Source organism: Centruroides vittatus, unplaced genomic scaffold (assembly GCF_030686945.1).
Source record: "Centruroides vittatus isolate TY-2023 unplaced genomic scaffold, ASM3068694v2 contig_3187, whole genome shotgun sequence".
NCBI classification, from domain to species: domain Eukaryota; kingdom Metazoa; phylum Arthropoda; class Arachnida; order Scorpiones; family Buthidae; genus Centruroides; species Centruroides vittatus.
In genome coordinates this window covers 79616-98061 of record NW_027122049.1, presented here as the reverse complement: position 1 = coordinate 98061, position 18446 = coordinate 79616, and the positions used below count along the sequence as shown (strand labels likewise).

At 32.2% G+C, this 18446-nt stretch overlaps 1 protein-coding gene across 5 annotated transcripts in view; it reads right to left on the bottom strand.

The window, feature by feature from the left end:
• The window catches only part of LOC136973510 (dual specificity protein phosphatase CDC14AB-like), an 82566-nt gene that overhangs the window by 39384 nt on the left and 24736 nt on the right, over positions 1-18446 (bottom strand). For all 5 annotated transcript variants that reach the window (XM_067268236.1, XM_067268237.1, XM_067268238.1 and 2 more), the window contains exons 5-9: positions 13071-13150; positions 12815-12881; positions 6739-6801; positions 692-779; positions 361-591 (exon numbers count right to left, since the gene is read on the bottom strand). In XM_067268236.1, coding sequence (XP_067124337.1) covers positions 361-591; positions 692-779; positions 6739-6801; positions 12815-12881; positions 13071-13150 — 529 coding nt within the window. The remainder of the gene's footprint in view (positions 1-360; positions 592-691; positions 780-6738; positions 6802-12814; positions 12882-13070; positions 13151-18446) is intronic.

Genomic DNA, 18446 nt, shown 5'->3' with positions numbered 1-18446 from the left:
CATACTCATCAGAGTGTAACAACAGATCTATAATTAGAATTTGGAACAAATTTACATTTATGTCATTTTTAAGCATCTGCATATTACTAACAACAAGAATGATCTTTATTAGAACTCTATTTATTGAATGTTTAATGTTGAGGTCATGTGATGACATCAGAATTTATGGATCTCTTTCGGTAACAAGTCCACCCCAGTCGGTGTTGGAGTTGGTAGATTTTTACGCAACTCCACAGCCAGGCCATAAACAAATTTCAGACTATATCTCTGATTTTATTTATAAATGATGTTTTTTCAATTAAAATATTTTATCAAGTTAGTTGCTTAATTTGTAAAGTAAAACTAATGTAACATAATTACCTTTACAATGAACTGCAACAACACCTTTTGCAGATTCTGCAATATCTAGGAATTGTCTCATGATGGAATCACTAGGAGTGCTGCCATCCACAAAAAAAAGATCTCTGTGATTAAAGCCATTGTCAGAAAATCGATGGGCATCATATATTTTTTTATTCAGACGAATAATAGTGGTAACATTGTGCGTTCGAAAATAGGGAAAATAAGTTTCAGGAGCATGAAATGGATAACCTAATATATTTTTATAATTTAATTAAAAATTTATTCATTTATTTAGATTTCCATTGATAATATCCAACTTAAAAATATATATAAATAATTAATATCTTACCATTTTCAATCTTACTTTTAGGATGAGGTCCACAAAATGCAATAAATTTGTTAGGTACAATCCAGTTTAAATCTCCATTTTCTACTCTCTAAAAAAATATATTAATAATTATTTTAAAAATTTTAATTTTTAAAACAAAATTTATTTTATTGAAATTATAATTGAAATAAAAACTACATATTTCAAATAATCATATCAAATTTTAATATTTAAAACTTTTAAATTATTAGTAGTTTTTGGGTTAATATTAGAGAGGTTGAGGCACACGTATTCATCCCAAAACATGAATGGCGGATGGACAAGCACTGCCATCTGGCAATTCTATACAGTTGATAATGGCATTCGCTACATCTAGAATGGTGAGTAGAAGATTGGTTAAACTTCATTTTTTTTGTGTTTGGGGTTTAAATTATGACCTATTTTATTAAAATAATGATTATTTAAGCATTTACGAATAATACTGTAAAGAAACAGACGATTTTAATCCAGAAATTATTTAATTATTCAATTTTTTAGCAAGTGTTGTGAAGTGCTTATAGAATTTACATATATTTGTCTTCATAACAGCTTATCTTAAGGTAGGTTTATTCTTGCATGGTATCTTCTAATGTCAATGGCATAATACGTTTGTAAAGTTCCTAAAAATTAATTTTTTGAGCTGCTTTTGAATTTACATAAGCCACTACTTCCCTGGACAAAAGTATGAGGTAGTCCTATCGTCTGATCATACAGTATGAGACAACGCTAATTAAAAATAATTATTTAGTGTCATTAAACATCCTATATATACTTTTAAACAGTTTAATTTGTTTATGTGCCTTTGCTGGTAACCCTCAATGTGAAATGTATCTGTCATTTTTTCAACAAATTTCCCATAAGTCAATGTGCGACGTTCACTGAGTCACGTGATGTTGTGAACAAGCGCTGCAACGTCTTTTACTTGGACTTAGAACGTCAAATGTGTGCTTGCCGTACAAGTTTAACATTAGTACTTATGCCTCAACCTCTCTATTAATACATAAGAAAATACATATGTAACCCTTGTATAATGCAGTAGATAACATTCTGAAAGATGTCCTGTTATGCAAATCCATGCTATACAAAACAAAGAACTAATGCAAAACATGGGATTACATTCCAGAAGTTAGCAAAAGTATACTATTCTTTTTTGTTATTAAAAAAAATATATTTATTAAAGCAATCAATAATTAACTAACATTATGTATTCCAATAACCTCACACAAAAAACCAAGAACGGTGCGTTATCACATATAATTACGATTTTCACAAACGTTTTCGAACATAAAAGTTCTTCATCAGGTGAAAAACGGACAACTTATAAAAAACATTCGATGGAACAGATTTTCGAAAGAGCCGTGCGCAAGATTCGAAATGTTACTCGTGTGGATGTCGTCACCGCTGCGCATGGGCGGAAGTGGAAACTTTCCTGTAATGTCATCCGTCATATATGAGCATTTGCCATGCGACGGATAACAATAACTCCTCTTTGCTGTTAATACATTTTTTATCCCAGGCGGTTTTGTGTATGTGTACTGCCTCCATCCATCTCAAATGGTGCATAAGGAGTGTGGTGTGGATGATCCTGGCCTCGTCAAACCTTGGCTGAATATCCGGTTCCGTGGCGTAACGTGCCAAAGCGGTTGTACGTCTTTGGTGACGGATGTCTGCTTTATGCTCTTTAATTCTCACTACTAGCGATCTTTTAGTGGAGCCGATGTACCATAAGTCTTCGTCACACCTGTGGTCTTTCAGCGGAATGGCATACACTCCAGGTAGCTTGTCTTGGTTGGGGGGATCTTTGGCATTCCGTAGCAGCTGATATATATTCGGGCATCTTTTATAGGTGATGCTGACTTGTTTCTTCTTGGCAACCTCCAAATATAGCTTCCTTAAATACGGATTGTAGGTGAGCGGAATGTTGTCTTTATGCTCTGTTGTTACTTGCTCGTGCTGGTTGGTTTGCGTTGACAGTTGGTAATTCCTCCATTTTTTGGTTAATTTACTTATAAGGTTGTAGTACCCATGGCTTTGAGCAATACTGCGTAACGTGTTAATCTCTTTTTGCAGAGCGTGTCTTGTTGAGGAATGGGTGTACGCCCATTTGACTAAGGTGTTGAATGCTGCTAGTTTGTACGGTATGGGGTCACAAGAGAATGTTTTCATACATATTGATAACATGTAAAAATGAATTTTATATTTTGTCAATATATTTCAATACAGGAATATTTACCAAAACTTATATGCAAGAAAAGCAGTTAAACAACAAAATCATAATGCAAGTAGGGATTGCTGGATCCCTCATCCAGCAATCCAGCTGGATCCAGCGCATTTTTCGGCCTGCTGGATCCAGCACCAAGTGCTGGATCCAGCGCTGCGGATCCGCAAATACTCAATTAGCTTTCTAAATAATTGCGCAAAAGCCTAAGTTGTCGCGTTGCCGCTTTGCTAACTACTAGACTGCAACTAATTACTTACTAATTATTGACTCACTACTTTACTAACACTAATAATTAAATTACTTATAAATCAACTATACCTTAATCAATCCAGCAAAATTTAATTAAATAATAACGTATTCAATCGCTTTTAACGATCTTCCTCAGTTACAAAAAAATACAATAGAACATAAAATGTGTTTCAACTAAATATAAAAAGAATAGTGCTTAATTACATCCCATTTTTTTTAAACAAGATACATAGATGTACTGCCAGGTCTGATAATTTTCGTATTGTATAACGACGTAATCCCACTGTTTTCAAACTTTTAAGAAACGATAAAAAGAAAGAGGATCGGAATTCAACAACGGGCATATATATTCGGTGCCTTTACACAACCAACGTTTCAATTCCAAGCTTGTTTATGTGGGTGCAACGATGCGCAGTTTAAAACAAAGGCTCAAGAGCACAAATATACAATCAGTAAGAACCTTGACAACACTGCGCTGGCATCATACGCAAGACACAAGGATGTTAACGTCCAATGGGATCAAGCGGCAATTATAAAAACGACGACGAATAGGCAAACGGTCAAACATCTTGAGAGATTGGAAATCTGCAAGGCGCACATGACAACTGGTTGTATGAACCATACAGATGCGGACTCATTGTCTACCATGTGGAGATTCTTTAACATTAATTAATGTTATTAACGGACAATGCTGGTTTCGTTGTTATATCTTATATACAGTAATACCCGAACTTACGCGATAGGTGGGACCGAGCAATAACCGCATAAGTTGAATTCGCGTAAGTCGGAGTATAACTTCGCATATAAATACATACTAATTATTTTTAATTGGGGCCGGAGACTAAAGAAAACAACAATTTAGAAAAAAATGTTTAATAAAATCTTAGATAATACATATGTATAACAAATTATATTATTAAAATCGTAAATCAAAGTTATTTTGTTATAGAAGGCCTCCTAAAATCTAACAAATTTGTCTGACAACTCAAAGATTTTTTCTCCCGCAAAATTTCCTCGTAGCATGCTAATAATTTTTTTTTATTTTTCGTTTTGTAGAAGAAATGCGCTCTTTGTTGGAGTCTATATTTTCTAAAATTTGTAACCTCTTTTTAATTAAACTGAGGCCTTCTGTCAAGTTTCCAACCGTTATTCGATCATCTGATTGAACTGGGTCTAAAGGATCAAGTTTTGCCAATTTACAAATTTTCATTTTTGTATCGAAGTCTTTGGAATGTAAAGTTAACATTATTAAAGATGGAGTTTTTCTTTTCTTGTTTGATGCAGAAGAATCAGTTCTACTTCGTTTGGATGACACAGTAGAGTCTCAAGTCTCCGTAGATATAACACAGAAATAAATAAGTCAAAATAAATTGTAGCTATGCGTCGATTCCGTGCGACACGTCCGAACCTGTAAGCTGAACAATAGTTTGGGGGAAGTGAGTAATCAACGGTTGCATGGCGCTCAAACAAAAGACGAATCGTCAAGATTTGAAAATCGCGTAACTCCGGGTTCGCGGTTCGCGTAAGACGGGGTAGCGTAAGTCGAGGTATTACTGTACGGGGTGTTTTTTTTTAAACTGACGGTACTCAGAGACATCTGTAGAGCAATCTAACAGCCGGACTGTCGCCAAATTTGGGAGAGTGACTAAGGACAACATGGGAAAGAGATTCCACGAAGAAAAAAGTAGTACCCAAATTTGCCGGTAGGGGTTGATTTGGCGCTGTTGTAGCGAAACAGCTAAGAATCTGCATAAAATTCAGCTGCAATTAACAAACACACGAATGAATAATCAGACAGAGGTTTCAGTGTAATAACGAAAGTTTAATTACTCAGCAAATAACCTTCTCTCTTCTTCAATGTGATCACCGTCCTGCTGGAAAAGGTATTGCATCCTGAACACCGTGTTCTCTATGGCTGAACGAAACATGTCCACAGGAATGTTCATCATGGTTCGAGAAACGTTGTCCTTCAAAGTCATCAAGTTTGGGACACTACCAAGATAGACCTTGGACTTTAAGTAACCCCACAGGAAAAAGTAACATGGGGTTAGATCCGGGGAGCGAGGCGGCCATGCAAGTGGAAAAAAGCGACTGATGACCCTTTCTTCAGTGAAGTGCTGGTAACTTTTTCGCTACAACAGCGCCAATCCTCCTCTACCGGCGAATTTAGGTACTACTATTTTTCTTCACGGAATCTCTTTTCCATGTCATCCTTAGTCACTCTCCCAAATTTGGCGACAGTCCGGCTGTTAGATTGCTCTACAGATGTTTCTGAGTACTGTCAGTTTAAAAAAAACACCCTGTATATACTTTTTCCGCTATTTATTTTGTTTATTTATCTATATTTTGTCTGTTTGGACGTTTTCCGTTAATTTTTATATTTATTCCGAACACATTTTATGTTCTACATTTAATGTTCTACTTTTTTTGTAACCGAGGAAGATCGTTAAAAATGATTGAAAACGTTATTATTTTATTAAATTTTGCTGGATGGATAAAGGTGTAGTTTATTTAACTTATTCTATTTCCAGTACATAGTTTTATATACTTATAAATAACTACAGACTAATATGTAGAGCCTATATAAGAAAACTGGTAAGACTGATAGCCACTTAGCCACTGATTATCCGTCCTTACATTATTATAATATATTAATATAAATTAATCAGTAGAATTACCTTTGCTGTTATTTAACTTAAAGATTACATTATAATTATAATCTAACTAAACATTTAAAGTTAATTATCTCTATCTCAAGTGTTAAACCGAACCAAAGTTAAGTTTACTACCTAAATGTGTAAGAAGTTTTACTGATTTATAGTGACCAGTCTAAATAATAAAAGCTTCTTAAGTATTTTTTAAAAATGTTTTATTTCATTTAAAAAACATAAGGATAGATAGATAGACAGATAATACTATTGCACCAAAAATACATCCACGCTGGATCCGCGCTGGATCCAGCTGGAATGATTTCAATCCAGCAAAAATCCAGCTGGATTCAAAACACTGCTGGATTGCAATCCCTAAATGCAAGTTATTCAAAACTTTTAATAAATTTTAAATAAATCACAAAATACAGTAGTGTGTCGTTTATCCAAATCAATTGGGGACTGGGGTTGTTTGAATAACTTATTTTTTGGATAACCGATTATGTTCAAAAAAATATGTTAACCTATCCCATGTTGAAATTTTTCTCCGTTGCGTCGCTTCGCGTTGAATTTTGGTCAATTTTAAGCCTAACGAAAATTTTTATAATAATAATCGTGGCTATTGTATCGTTAAAAATTATTTCTTTATTTTGTACAAACAAAATAAATATATTGAAAAACATAAAAACAAAAAAAATTATACTTTAGAAGTTAATCTAGTATCAAAAACGTTCGATTCAGCACGACACAGTCCGACTGGAAAGCTTTTGGTTAACCAACATTTCGGTTGATCGGCTTTCGGATAAACGACGCTCTACTGTAATTATATTTTATAAAAATCTTAATTTCTTAAAATTATATCAATACTAAATTTAATAATTATTATTTCTGTATTAAAGAATTACACTTACTTCATAATATTCATATTCATCTACATCAAATGTTTCAAAATTAATGAAGCCATTTTCCAAAGCCTGGAAGAGAATCCAAATAATATTTTAAGTAATGATAAATATACAAAGGCTAACTAAGCATTTATAACATGGGCACATTATAAATATAAAAAGTAAGCACTATGTTCTAAATTCTTGAAGTATTTTTTATTAATTTTAATTATATCAACTATATAAATATGAAAAAATATAATATCTGTATTAAAGATCTTCACATTTTGAAATATGATAATTTAACTAAAGCAATGTTTAATATTGCTTAATGAAGATAAAATGAAACTACTATAGAAATCTTTGTATAGTATCATTCATATTTTGCACATATAGCTGCAACAAAATTATCTAAAAATGCTTACTTGTCATTAAAAACTGTGATTACATTTAGGAGCATAATATTTTTCATTCAGATATTATTTCAGTATCAGAAAATAAGATAAAATTTTATGAATTTTTGGTAAAGTCAAACATAATAGTAACCTCTACACTTATATAAATATTAGAAACTCCACTCTATGACACAAGTTAGACTGCCTTTAGTAGATTAATCCGTGTTTCACGTCATTTCATAATACTCCATGTATTTTTTTGTAATTTGTAATATTTTTTTGAAAACAGTAAATATAGTAGAGTATGATGTTTTTCAGAATAATTGTACACAATTATTTGTTTATGAAAATAAAATTTTATTTTTCCAATAGAAATAGAAATGTATGCTATTTAATAATGAAAAAAAAAAAGAAAGAAAGAGGGAAAAAAGAGCCCATTAGGTTAAAAATAAGAAAAATTGTCCAAATGGCATCTGTCTTTATCAATGCATTATTGTAGCTTTGTGGAGAAGTTGACCATAATATTTAGCTGTCAGATGGCATTAAAATCTTATTTATAATGCAAGTACTTTCAACAATATAAAATCATCACCACCAGGCTAATAAATGTAGAATGGAACATCACTGTACTGTAGGCATATAATATTTTCAAAGTTCAAATATTCCAAGCATTTAAACTTCACCATGGGATTAGAGGGTCAGAAGTATACAAAAGAACAGAATTTTAAATAAAATGCAAACAAAAACAAAAAGTGCAATGGAACTCTCAGTTTTTATGGCATGAGTTTGTGATGTGTTACAACATGGAATGACTAGGGTAGTATAGCATCAAGATTGATAAATTTAAAAGTGCAATCCACAAGTTAGGAAACTAAAGTTTGGCTGTATTGCACAGGCACAAGGTGGAAGTGAGGAGGGCTTCCAAATAAATAATGTCCTACAATCGGCAAAACCAGAGAAGAATGGCTCGAGTCCACAAAGGCTGAAATTGAACTCCATGACTTTTCTGATCAGTTCTGTGGCAAATCTACATTTTGCAATATCCTGCTGGTGCTCTGCTAAACAACTCACCAGCATTCTGGTTGTGGCACCAATGTACCATATATTTTCTCCAGTTAGTGGATGCAAAAGAGGTTTAGAATAAACTCCAGATTTTTCAAGTTGACCATTGCCCACTGAACCATGTTTTGCAAAATTGCTTGGATTTTCTTTGTAATTTCATCTTTGAGGACTTTAGTATGCCATGACTTGTCAAGATACACATTAGCTTTTAAGTAGTTCCATAAAAAGTTATCACATGCTGAAAGGTTGAGTGATAGAGCTTGCCACTGAATATCCCCACACAGAGAAATGAGGTGCCTGAAATTGTTAATGCATTTGAAGTTCATTCATTGAATAGATAAGTAGCACTGTCTTTTCAAACCATAGTGTTCAATGGTTTATTTCATGTTTTTGCAGTTTTGGCAATATGTAATCACACAAAATCACAACATAACATTCTGAAATCACTGTTACTGGTTGTCCCCTTCCTCAGTAAGGACCAATTATGCCAAACTTCGCTAATTCACACCATGCAGTTACACATTTGCTGTGCAGGAGACATTAATAAAGTTGCCAAGGATTTGTTGACAACCAATAGCAGAAATTTTATTTATTAATGCATCTTGAGACATAAAAATGAGCCTCACCATTCATCATCATTATATTATTATTCCTTAAAATTTCTAGCATTGTCTCTGCAAAATTTCTTCAGTTTACAAAGTCATTTTGCTGTAGCTCCTGGACTAACATGATCTTAAATGGGTGATAATTTAGATCTAAATGTAAAATTCTTTGAACTAATCTGTCTGACATCTGTAGAGCATGAATTGCCTTATTGCTGAACAATTATGCTGAGCTATTCTCCATAGCTTGTCTTACCAGTTCAATGTTTCCATGAGTCTGAACAGTTTTGTGGGAATGCCGGGAGGTAGGACGGAGTCGTACCTCCCGGCATTCCCACAAAACTGGGACTTTCTTCAGCGAACAGGTCGGCAAGACCCACCCCACTGTCAAAAATGGCTAAATTTTTATGATATCCCGACTCGTCGGGATTGGGTAATTAATTGTCAGGTCGAGTGAAGGAAGTGTGTGGGTTCGTTGATAAGTTTGAGGCGATATTCGAAATAACGGAGACCATGATGAAAACAAACGATTTATTCAGACGGATAAACAAATACAGAAAATCTGACGCGTCCAGTTCCTAACCGCGGGAGAGAGAGAGTTTACAAACTTAGGGGTCATACCTCTTCCTAGGGTATATCGGTTGTAATCGAAGTACTAATCGTCTCGGTTCTCTGGTCGTGGAGGTAAGCAGGAGGATCGGTCGGGGCGGCTTGTCGTCGGCGGGCTTCGGTGACTTCGGGTTTCGGCCCTCGATTCTCGGGATGGATCGTACGAGTCGGGCGTCTTATGCAGACCTTCAGCGACCCCGTTATCAGACTTTTTCCCCCTTATATACTACAGGTCACATTATCTTCAATCACCAATCGCGATAGTGGGTGAATCGCTGATGATTCGATCTCTGTGACTCAGTTTGGATCCGGAGGAAAAGGAAGTGCGTTTCGACGGCGGAAGGCCGCACATCCTTAGAATTTCGACCGTTTCTCCAATTTCTCACGAGGGGATTTGAACAAAAAAAAAAAAAAGATTTTGGGCCGGGTTAAACCCGGTCCTCACAGTTTGTTCATCTCCACAAACTTTCCTTGGAAAAGCTAAAACCATCCTTCTCAGGTTTTTGATTCACACCAGAATAGTGTTCTGGCTTAGAACTCTGCTGTGATGTCCAACATTAAAATGAGTTCAAAACTTCTACTGAATCAGAGTCACCAAATCACCACTTTTAAAAAATGTTTCAACAAATGATACACAACTGCTTTCATGGTGATTGGTGCCCCCCAAGCAGATGTTATATCATCTTAAAAATGTCATATACCCCTGCCAAATCCTGTATTAAAACATTTTATTAAAACTAGGAAATAGTAAAACAAAGCGTTTGAATGATAGCAAAAAACGGCTGTGTGTAAAAAGGTGTATAAGAGTCTGTACAGTAAAACAAAGCATTTTAATTTAAAACAATCTATAGAAAATTAATAATTATCACCATCTTTAAAAATAAGATGATGTTGCTAAAAATTAATCAGATGTGATGATAGTGAATGAGATGTTAAAAGTTAACTTTTCAAAACTTCAAATTTTTCTAACATACAAAATAAAATGTTGAGTATTCATTCCAGTAGAGTCCCGTACAACATGCAAATAAAGCAAGCAACAACCCTCAAATTTTGTCAATCAGAAGTATATGTTTTTTCTCCAACTTATAGGCCAAGGTTTAAACTTTCATAAATCGGGTGATAATGCAGGTTTCAATAATGCAATTTCATGATGAATCCCCCGCGTTATACAGGACTCTACTGTATTTTTTTCTAGAAACATGCTTCCACTCACATATTTCATAGCAGTCAGTGAGATTACAGCCCCACACACACAGTATGGTATGATATCATTTGAGCTATTCATGGTGCTCATGTTGAACTTGACTAGTTTCTTTCTGTACATAAATAAACTTCTTGAGTTGCTTTTCCAGAAAATAAAATATTTCTATTTGACTATACATACAAAAATGAGTCTAGTTGATTTGTCCCTTCACACTGTACGAGGTTTATTTTCTGGAAATGTCATATTGGTCCCAGCAATTTTTATTAAATGTAATTATTAATTTTAATTGTGCTGTGCCACTGCTAGAGGACTTTTTTAACTATTTTACATTTTGTGGCGAATGGTAGCCTACAAGGAAAGTCAACTTCGCCAGTGGAATTGTTATTGCCTCGTACAGCGTGTGAAGGGACAAATCAACTAGACTCATCTTTGTATGTATAGTCAAATAGAAATATTTTATTTTCTGGAAATGTCATATTGGTCCTGGCAATTTTTATTAAAATTCTTGAGTTGCTCTTTCAGCTCAAGTTTGTTTCATGTATTCACCTTACAGACTTGTACAGTAATAAATTTTCAAAATCAGAAAAGACATTTTAAAGATATCCTGAATACATACGTAGGTCCATAGCCCCACAGACTAATAAGTTCTGGTACAAAACTTATATTAGTATTTTGCACCCATGACAAGTACAGTATATCATTTAAATTTTTATACACATTCTATTTGCTGTTCAATGTTTTTCAAATTCTATGTAAGATAAGTTGCAATCTTTGTTCAGTTAGCCATAAAGGAACTATGTAGGTTGTTCTTCTTTCAACCTCCAATGATCCATAAAAAAAAACAAGTGTAAATAACAAAACGAATTTATTATTGAACATTTGGTACAAACATGGTTATTTTCAACATAATCACCACAAAGATTGAGGCATTTGTCTATCTGTGGACAAGCTTTGAAATCCCCTCTTTGTAGAATGTTGCCACCAGTGATTGAGATGGGCCTTAACATTGTTTTGAAGATCGTCATTAGTCTCAGACCTCTGCCCTGCTAGCCAAGTTTTCAGTTCAGGAAAGAGGTGTGAAGACTTTCACCTTTCAGACTTCCACCTAGCTTGGAACTTTTTAAACACCCACCTTACAGCCCTGACTTAGTGCTGAGCGACTTCCACCATTTTCCTGAAGTAAAAATGTGGCTAGGAGGGCAGAGGTTCGAGATAATGACAATTTTCAAAATGATGATAAGGCTTTGAAAAATCATCAAAAATCGTCATTATCTTATCGCCACTGGCAACAATATTCTATGATGAGGGGATTTCAAAGCTCGTCCACATATAGAAATGCTCAATCTTCGTGGTGATTATGTTGAAAAGTAACCATGTTTGTACCTAATTTTTGGTAATAAATTAATTTTGTTATTTACACTTGTTTTTGTTTTATTGACCATCAAAAGTTGGGAAAAAACCTCATATAAATAAAATGAGACAATTCTGTAGTCACATTTTATTTATATGAAGAAATGTGATTTCTTCAATGAAAGAAAGAAGAAATTTGAAACTGGAAATATTATAAAAAATTTGGTCTACTATACCATTAAGAGATATGAAAAAACTAACGGTATTGAAAACAAAATTGATTAAATTTAACAAAATATGCTTATGTGAAGATACTCATTAATAAACTCAATCTTCCTTACACACCGGTGATTCAATCAAAAAATACACTTACGTAAAAACCAGATAACCGGAGTGATTAGTATTCGGGTCGCAAACGTTTTCGTAGCCTCTTCTAGGCTCTTCTTCAGGCTTAGTAGTAATAAATTCGAATATATTCCTTTTTGAAAGAAACGAGTTTCGAATTCCATCACGTGAAAACGTTCCAACATATTTTTTAAACGAATAGACATGGGAAATATCCCATTTCTCTTACATGTCAAAAGGAACTCCAGTTTGGCCCTTGCCTTGGTTAGGGCTATTACTACTTTGCGATAATTATTAGCCGGCATTGCTATGTATACTCAATCTTGCGACCCGAATACTAATCACTCCAGTTATCTGGTTTTACGTAAGTGTATTTTTTGATACTCATTAATAAACTTTTTTATTCTGTACATTTACTAATTATTTTACCTCATCTACATGAAATTGATTAACATTGTTTTTGAGTTTAAGAAAGTTAAATTATTATTATTACTATATAAAATTTTATAATTTCAACAAGAAAAAAAACATCTTACTTTTCCTACTGCATTTAAACAGTCGTGAAGATGAACATCATAACTTGATGGTCCAAAAGAAGCATCTCTGAAAATATTTTTTAGCTATGAGATAAAACTGTTAAAATTTTATATATTTTACATATACTCACAATACAATATACAATAAAAACAATATTTTGCTTAAAAATTGGTTATATAAATTTGACTTTTCTAAAAATTAACATAAAAAAGATGTTTAAGTAATTTAAAAATTAAAATTATTAATAATACAAACCTAAATGGAATAAATGGTGGACTGTTTCCACTTACTAATGGTTTAATAGCTTCTTGTGGAGTTTTCTTTAAGTAAATGATCTATATAAAAATTATGAAAGTAAATCTTGATTAATGTGAATATTGAATTTTAAATAATTGAATATATAAATTCTAACTAATTCACAGCTGCCAAGTAAAGTAAACACATTCCAATAACCATAAAATACAGCAAAAATTTAATAACTATAATGTTTTCAATCATTTTTAACAATCTTGCTCAAGAGGAATATACAACAAAATGCCACATATCAGTTAAAATGCCAAGCATTTTAACTGATATATGGCATTATAGAAAAAATGTTATAGTTATTAAATTTTTGCTGTATTTTAAGATTGTTGGAGTGTGTTTACATAAATACTTATGTACTTATGTGTATACAAGCACTTATGAGATAATTGTTCATTTAGATATATAGAGATTGTTTGAAATCATTTGGTTTATATAAAAAAATTAAATATTTCAATAAAACATTTAAAAAAATCTGAAAAGAAATTAAAAAAGAACTTAAGGAAATTAAAACAGCAGTCAAACACAAGTATTTTTCTGCAATTCAATGTAACTTCGTTTTCATTTTATACCTTCATAACTATTTTAACTGGTTTGTCAATAATGTGAAACAGCTGTTTTGAGTTATGATTCTATTTATTATTATTCTGTTTAAACTCTCGAATCTTCATCCAAAACAATTCTAAAAGTAAATATTACTTGAATACTAAAGAGTTAGTGTATATATATTCTATTCTAATTATTATATATTTCTCAATTAAATTTGATGCTTTTGTTGTTAAGAAAGAAAATCTCGTTTCTTTTCTTTCGAAGACACAATGTAGTGACGTAAACTTAAACACTGGGCGAATTTTTCATCCTTTTTATTTGGTTGGTTACCAACCGAATAAAAAGGATGAAAAATTCGCCCAGTGTTTAAGTTTACGTCACTACATTGTGTCTTCGAAAGAAAAGAAACGAAAAAAAAATACAAAACACGGTTTCCTCAAGATAGAAGAAAGAAAATGTTATTTTTTAAAATTTATTTTAGTTTTTATAAAATAAATTAAAGCTCTATTTCATTTTAGTAAACATTCCATTGCATATATGTTAACTTTAATCTCTCTCTCATAAAAAATCCATCGTCTAATTAAAAATGATTAAAAATTTTTAATTTAGTAACAATGTTGTATTTAAAACATGATATACAAATATTACTGTACTACATTATCTAACCCAAATTTCACAATTGGTATTTTGAATTCAAATATTATGTTAATAGACACATTTTTCTTGTAGATGTTTATTAACAAGATAATAACATATTTTTTAGAATATCTTCAGAGAATACATATGTATGTATATAAAATTACTCTGGCTAACTTTTCAAATTTTTCCAAGAAAAAGATATACACAGAGACAACCCATAAGTAAATAGACATCTTGAATGGGCATAGGCAATATTAATTCTGAAAAATACATTGCCATATTGGAAAAGGGTTGTGTGAGAAACCAGGGGCCAAGGGGGGTTCCCTATTAACCACTTAGTTGGCAACGAGTTGGTAAAACCCACTCACTTTGTCACTGGATGTCTATCGATAAATTGCCATTGAGATTGCAAGAACCTTCCGACATCAGGACCTGACGCCAGTTAGGATAGTTAAAGGTCCTAACTCGCAAATCGTAAACAAAATTTGAGTAGGAGAGTTGATTTGACTGTTGAGTGGGGATTGCAATGAGTAAGTCGATAGGGATCTAAAAGCCGAAAAATGGAGTTGACACCATGTTTAAACAAGCTAACATATTTAATATATACAATATAAACCTAGATTACAAGATAACTATGAAACATAACTACATACTAAGAATAAGCACAGTGCTCGCAAGGCCTAAGGAAGATAAAAGGAAACTGCTCCTGTTCTATGTTTAAGGAAAGAGAGTTTACAAGTATACTGACAAAATACCAAATACCTCTGCAAGAGAAGTTGTCTTCTATGGCTGGCGAGGCGGGTATGGCATGACCCAGGATATAAGGCATTTCCGCCTGGATAATGGCAAAGCTGGATCCTTGGAGGGAGTCCGTCAGAATATGGTGAGATGGTAGACTTGGTTCTAGGGGGAGTCCGCTGTTGTCTGCCCTGAGATTCGAGTACAAGCTCCTTTATCCTCCTTAGGCCTGGGAAAATGATCAGGTGACCAGCTGTTTGGAGATGAAGTTGCAGGTGTGAGGTCATCGGTGAAGAATTGGTGACACTAAGATGTCGTTTAAACAGAGCTGATAGTATAATATTTGGTTCAAGATTTGTAAGATTCATCCTGTTTACTTGTTCGACGGTTGACTTTCCCTCTTTTAACAATAGATTTTTATAATTCTTTAACAGTTGTTGACAAAAAGGGTGATATTCAATCCATTTTCTGTGCAATGTTTTCTTAATGATAGGCTAAAAATTTCCTTAAATTAGTGCAAAATCAGATCTGTCATCTCACAGTTGTCTTCAATATTCTCCAACAGGCTGATGAAAAACATCCACTCTGTTCAAGGAAAATGGAGCTCCTTGCAAAAAAGACCTTGAATTAGCCAGCAACATAAGGCATCTGCAAGCTTCATTGAGTCAGCCATCTGACATGAATCCCATTGAACACATCTGGAATCTGCTCAATTGTGAGGTGCAATGATGTTCTTGAAAACCCACTTCCTGTGGAGAACTTTATTGTTTTGCATGCCACGTGGGTCAACAATCCATAGGCCAAAATAGCAGAACTCATTGATTTGACATCTGACTGAGTTAAGACTTTAAAGAAAGAAAGTGGTGGAATAACTACTATACGTTTTAATATGCATATGTTGTATTTGTATCATATGGATATTGCAAAATAAAAGACAGTGTTGAAAATATGTGTGTCTATTTACTTATGGGTTGTCTCTGTACAGTACAAGGGAGATGCATGTTTACTAATAAGTTAAATATGTAATTGTATAAAATAAATTCAGTTAATTAAATATTTGAAATAAAAAATTTTTTTATTAATTTTTAAACTTTTTCTAAAAATTAAAAGAATCTTTAAATGTTAGGTATGACAAATAATTTCAAAATAACAGATGAAATTTCATATATTATTTTGAAATTATCATGAATTATGTCCCACAGATAAAAAAAAATTGTTTTTAATTTGAATACTTAAAATTTAAATACTCATTCAGATTTTTTAAATTTGTTCAATCAATAATGTAATAAGCTTAAGTTAAAAATTTACTGTTCACATTTAGAACAAAACTAATAATTATGATTTGTTTATACTTCAAAGTATAATTCAGTTTTGTATTTATTTTAATTTAAAATGAGACATTAGAGTAAGAAAAATATTTACTTTTCAAAAGAGGATATAATTTGATTTTTGTTGTGAGTAATAAAAAAAAAAAACCAGAATTAAAATTTAACAAGTTTTAAATAAAATAATTCTCAACATGCCATTTGTAAAAGAATAAATAGATTCAAAATGTCATTTTAATTTTTAAAATAAAATTCAAATACTGCAAATTATCATCACATTACACAAATTATTGACAAATAATATAATGCAATGTAGTTTTTATACAGTCAAACCTGTTTTATGCGGGGGATAGGGACCGCATAAAAGAAAATGCATTAAAAAAAAATCACGGGAAACTTTACCAGTGGCTATAAAAAATAGTTTTTGCAACACAATTAAAAAAATATTTTTTTTATGCGGTGAATAGGGACCACATAAAAAAAGTCTCACGTAGAAAATAACTCGAAACCGTACAAAATAACTAGGAATTGCTTTTTTTAACTCCTTGGGCCTTTTTCTGCAACACCTAATGGGGAAAAAAATCCTCTAAGAATTTTAATTTTTATATTAATTAATTATTTCCACTTAAATACCAATCTAACATTAAAAAGTTAAAAATAATCGTTAAATAATGATTTTATTTGATAAATATAGCTGCAGGAAGTGTTATTTCATTTAACAAGGCGTGAAATTTCACACCTGCAGTCTAAAGCTGGAGGGAAGCTAACTTACCACATCTGTTCAAATATAACATAATATTTATGGTTTTTATGCTATTAAAATAAGAGGGGACCGAAATAAACGTATGAGAAAAAAATTTTACTGAATAAAAAATGAAAAAACCTGCTGATGTCATAGAAAACAACCAATAGAGTTTTTAAAAAATTTTACAGGAGTCAATTATGTTCCAATTTGATTGAAATTTTCATATACAGCACAAAAGAAACATCGCACAAAACAAATCGCACAGAAAAAGACAGCACAAAAACAGGTTTGACTGTACATTATAAATAATAAATAATTTAAATCTAATGTAAAACAAATTACATATTATAATAAAATTTTTAAAAATATTTTTTGGGCTGCAATTTGAAAAAATTGTAGACTATAAATTCCCACTGTCATCTGTCTGTCAGTCCATCTTTCCTTAATCTCAGGAACAGAGTTAGCTAGATGAAAAAGACCAGATATGGAAACCTTAGGAGCAGGAGCCCAATTAACTATATAAGAACTTCCAATGCAAACTAGAAGTCATGTTGATTAAATTAAATCAATAAAATATTTTTTAATAATGTAGACATGCAAATTAAGAAGCTGTTCCAGAGTTCCACCAGAGGTCAGTAGATGGATATAAATACAACTGTTTTTTACCTAAGTGATATTGTGAAGAATTGTGATACTGTGTTCTTGGCGTCGGATCCTCTAAGAAAAGGTTGGCGTCAATTGTATTGTATGTATTTTTTAATGTCATTTGTCGGTTTTAAGTTGTTACCATCTGTCTCTGATTGGACAATAAAAAGGATAATTCTGCATAGACCCAAAATTATTTGTATGGTCATAATATTGACTTAATTTAATCAACAAAATTAATCCTTGGAACTTTGTTAATAGAAGTCATGTTATTTCAATTCAAAAATTTTCCCCTGAAAGGTGTTAGATTGATGAACAGCATGACTTTGTTCTTAAAGTATGATGTACTGTACCGTGTTGTACAAGACACTACATTACTAATTTGAGGTGGAGAGCATATATTTTAAACTAAATAAATTAAAAATAAGATTAAAAATTGCAGCCCAGCATTGTGACAAAGTCACAATAAATAATTGCACGTTAAGTTTAAATTTTTAACAAAATTTATATAACAAAAACCTTACTCGTTAATAAAGAAGTTAAAGTTTTATTATCCAGTATATAAATATTATAATATCTTATCCAGCTATTAAGGAATACTGCTTAAAAATAATAGTTTTATTATCTTAAACATTTTGATTACATTCCATCAAAAAATAAATTAATAAAATAATAAATAATTTAAAG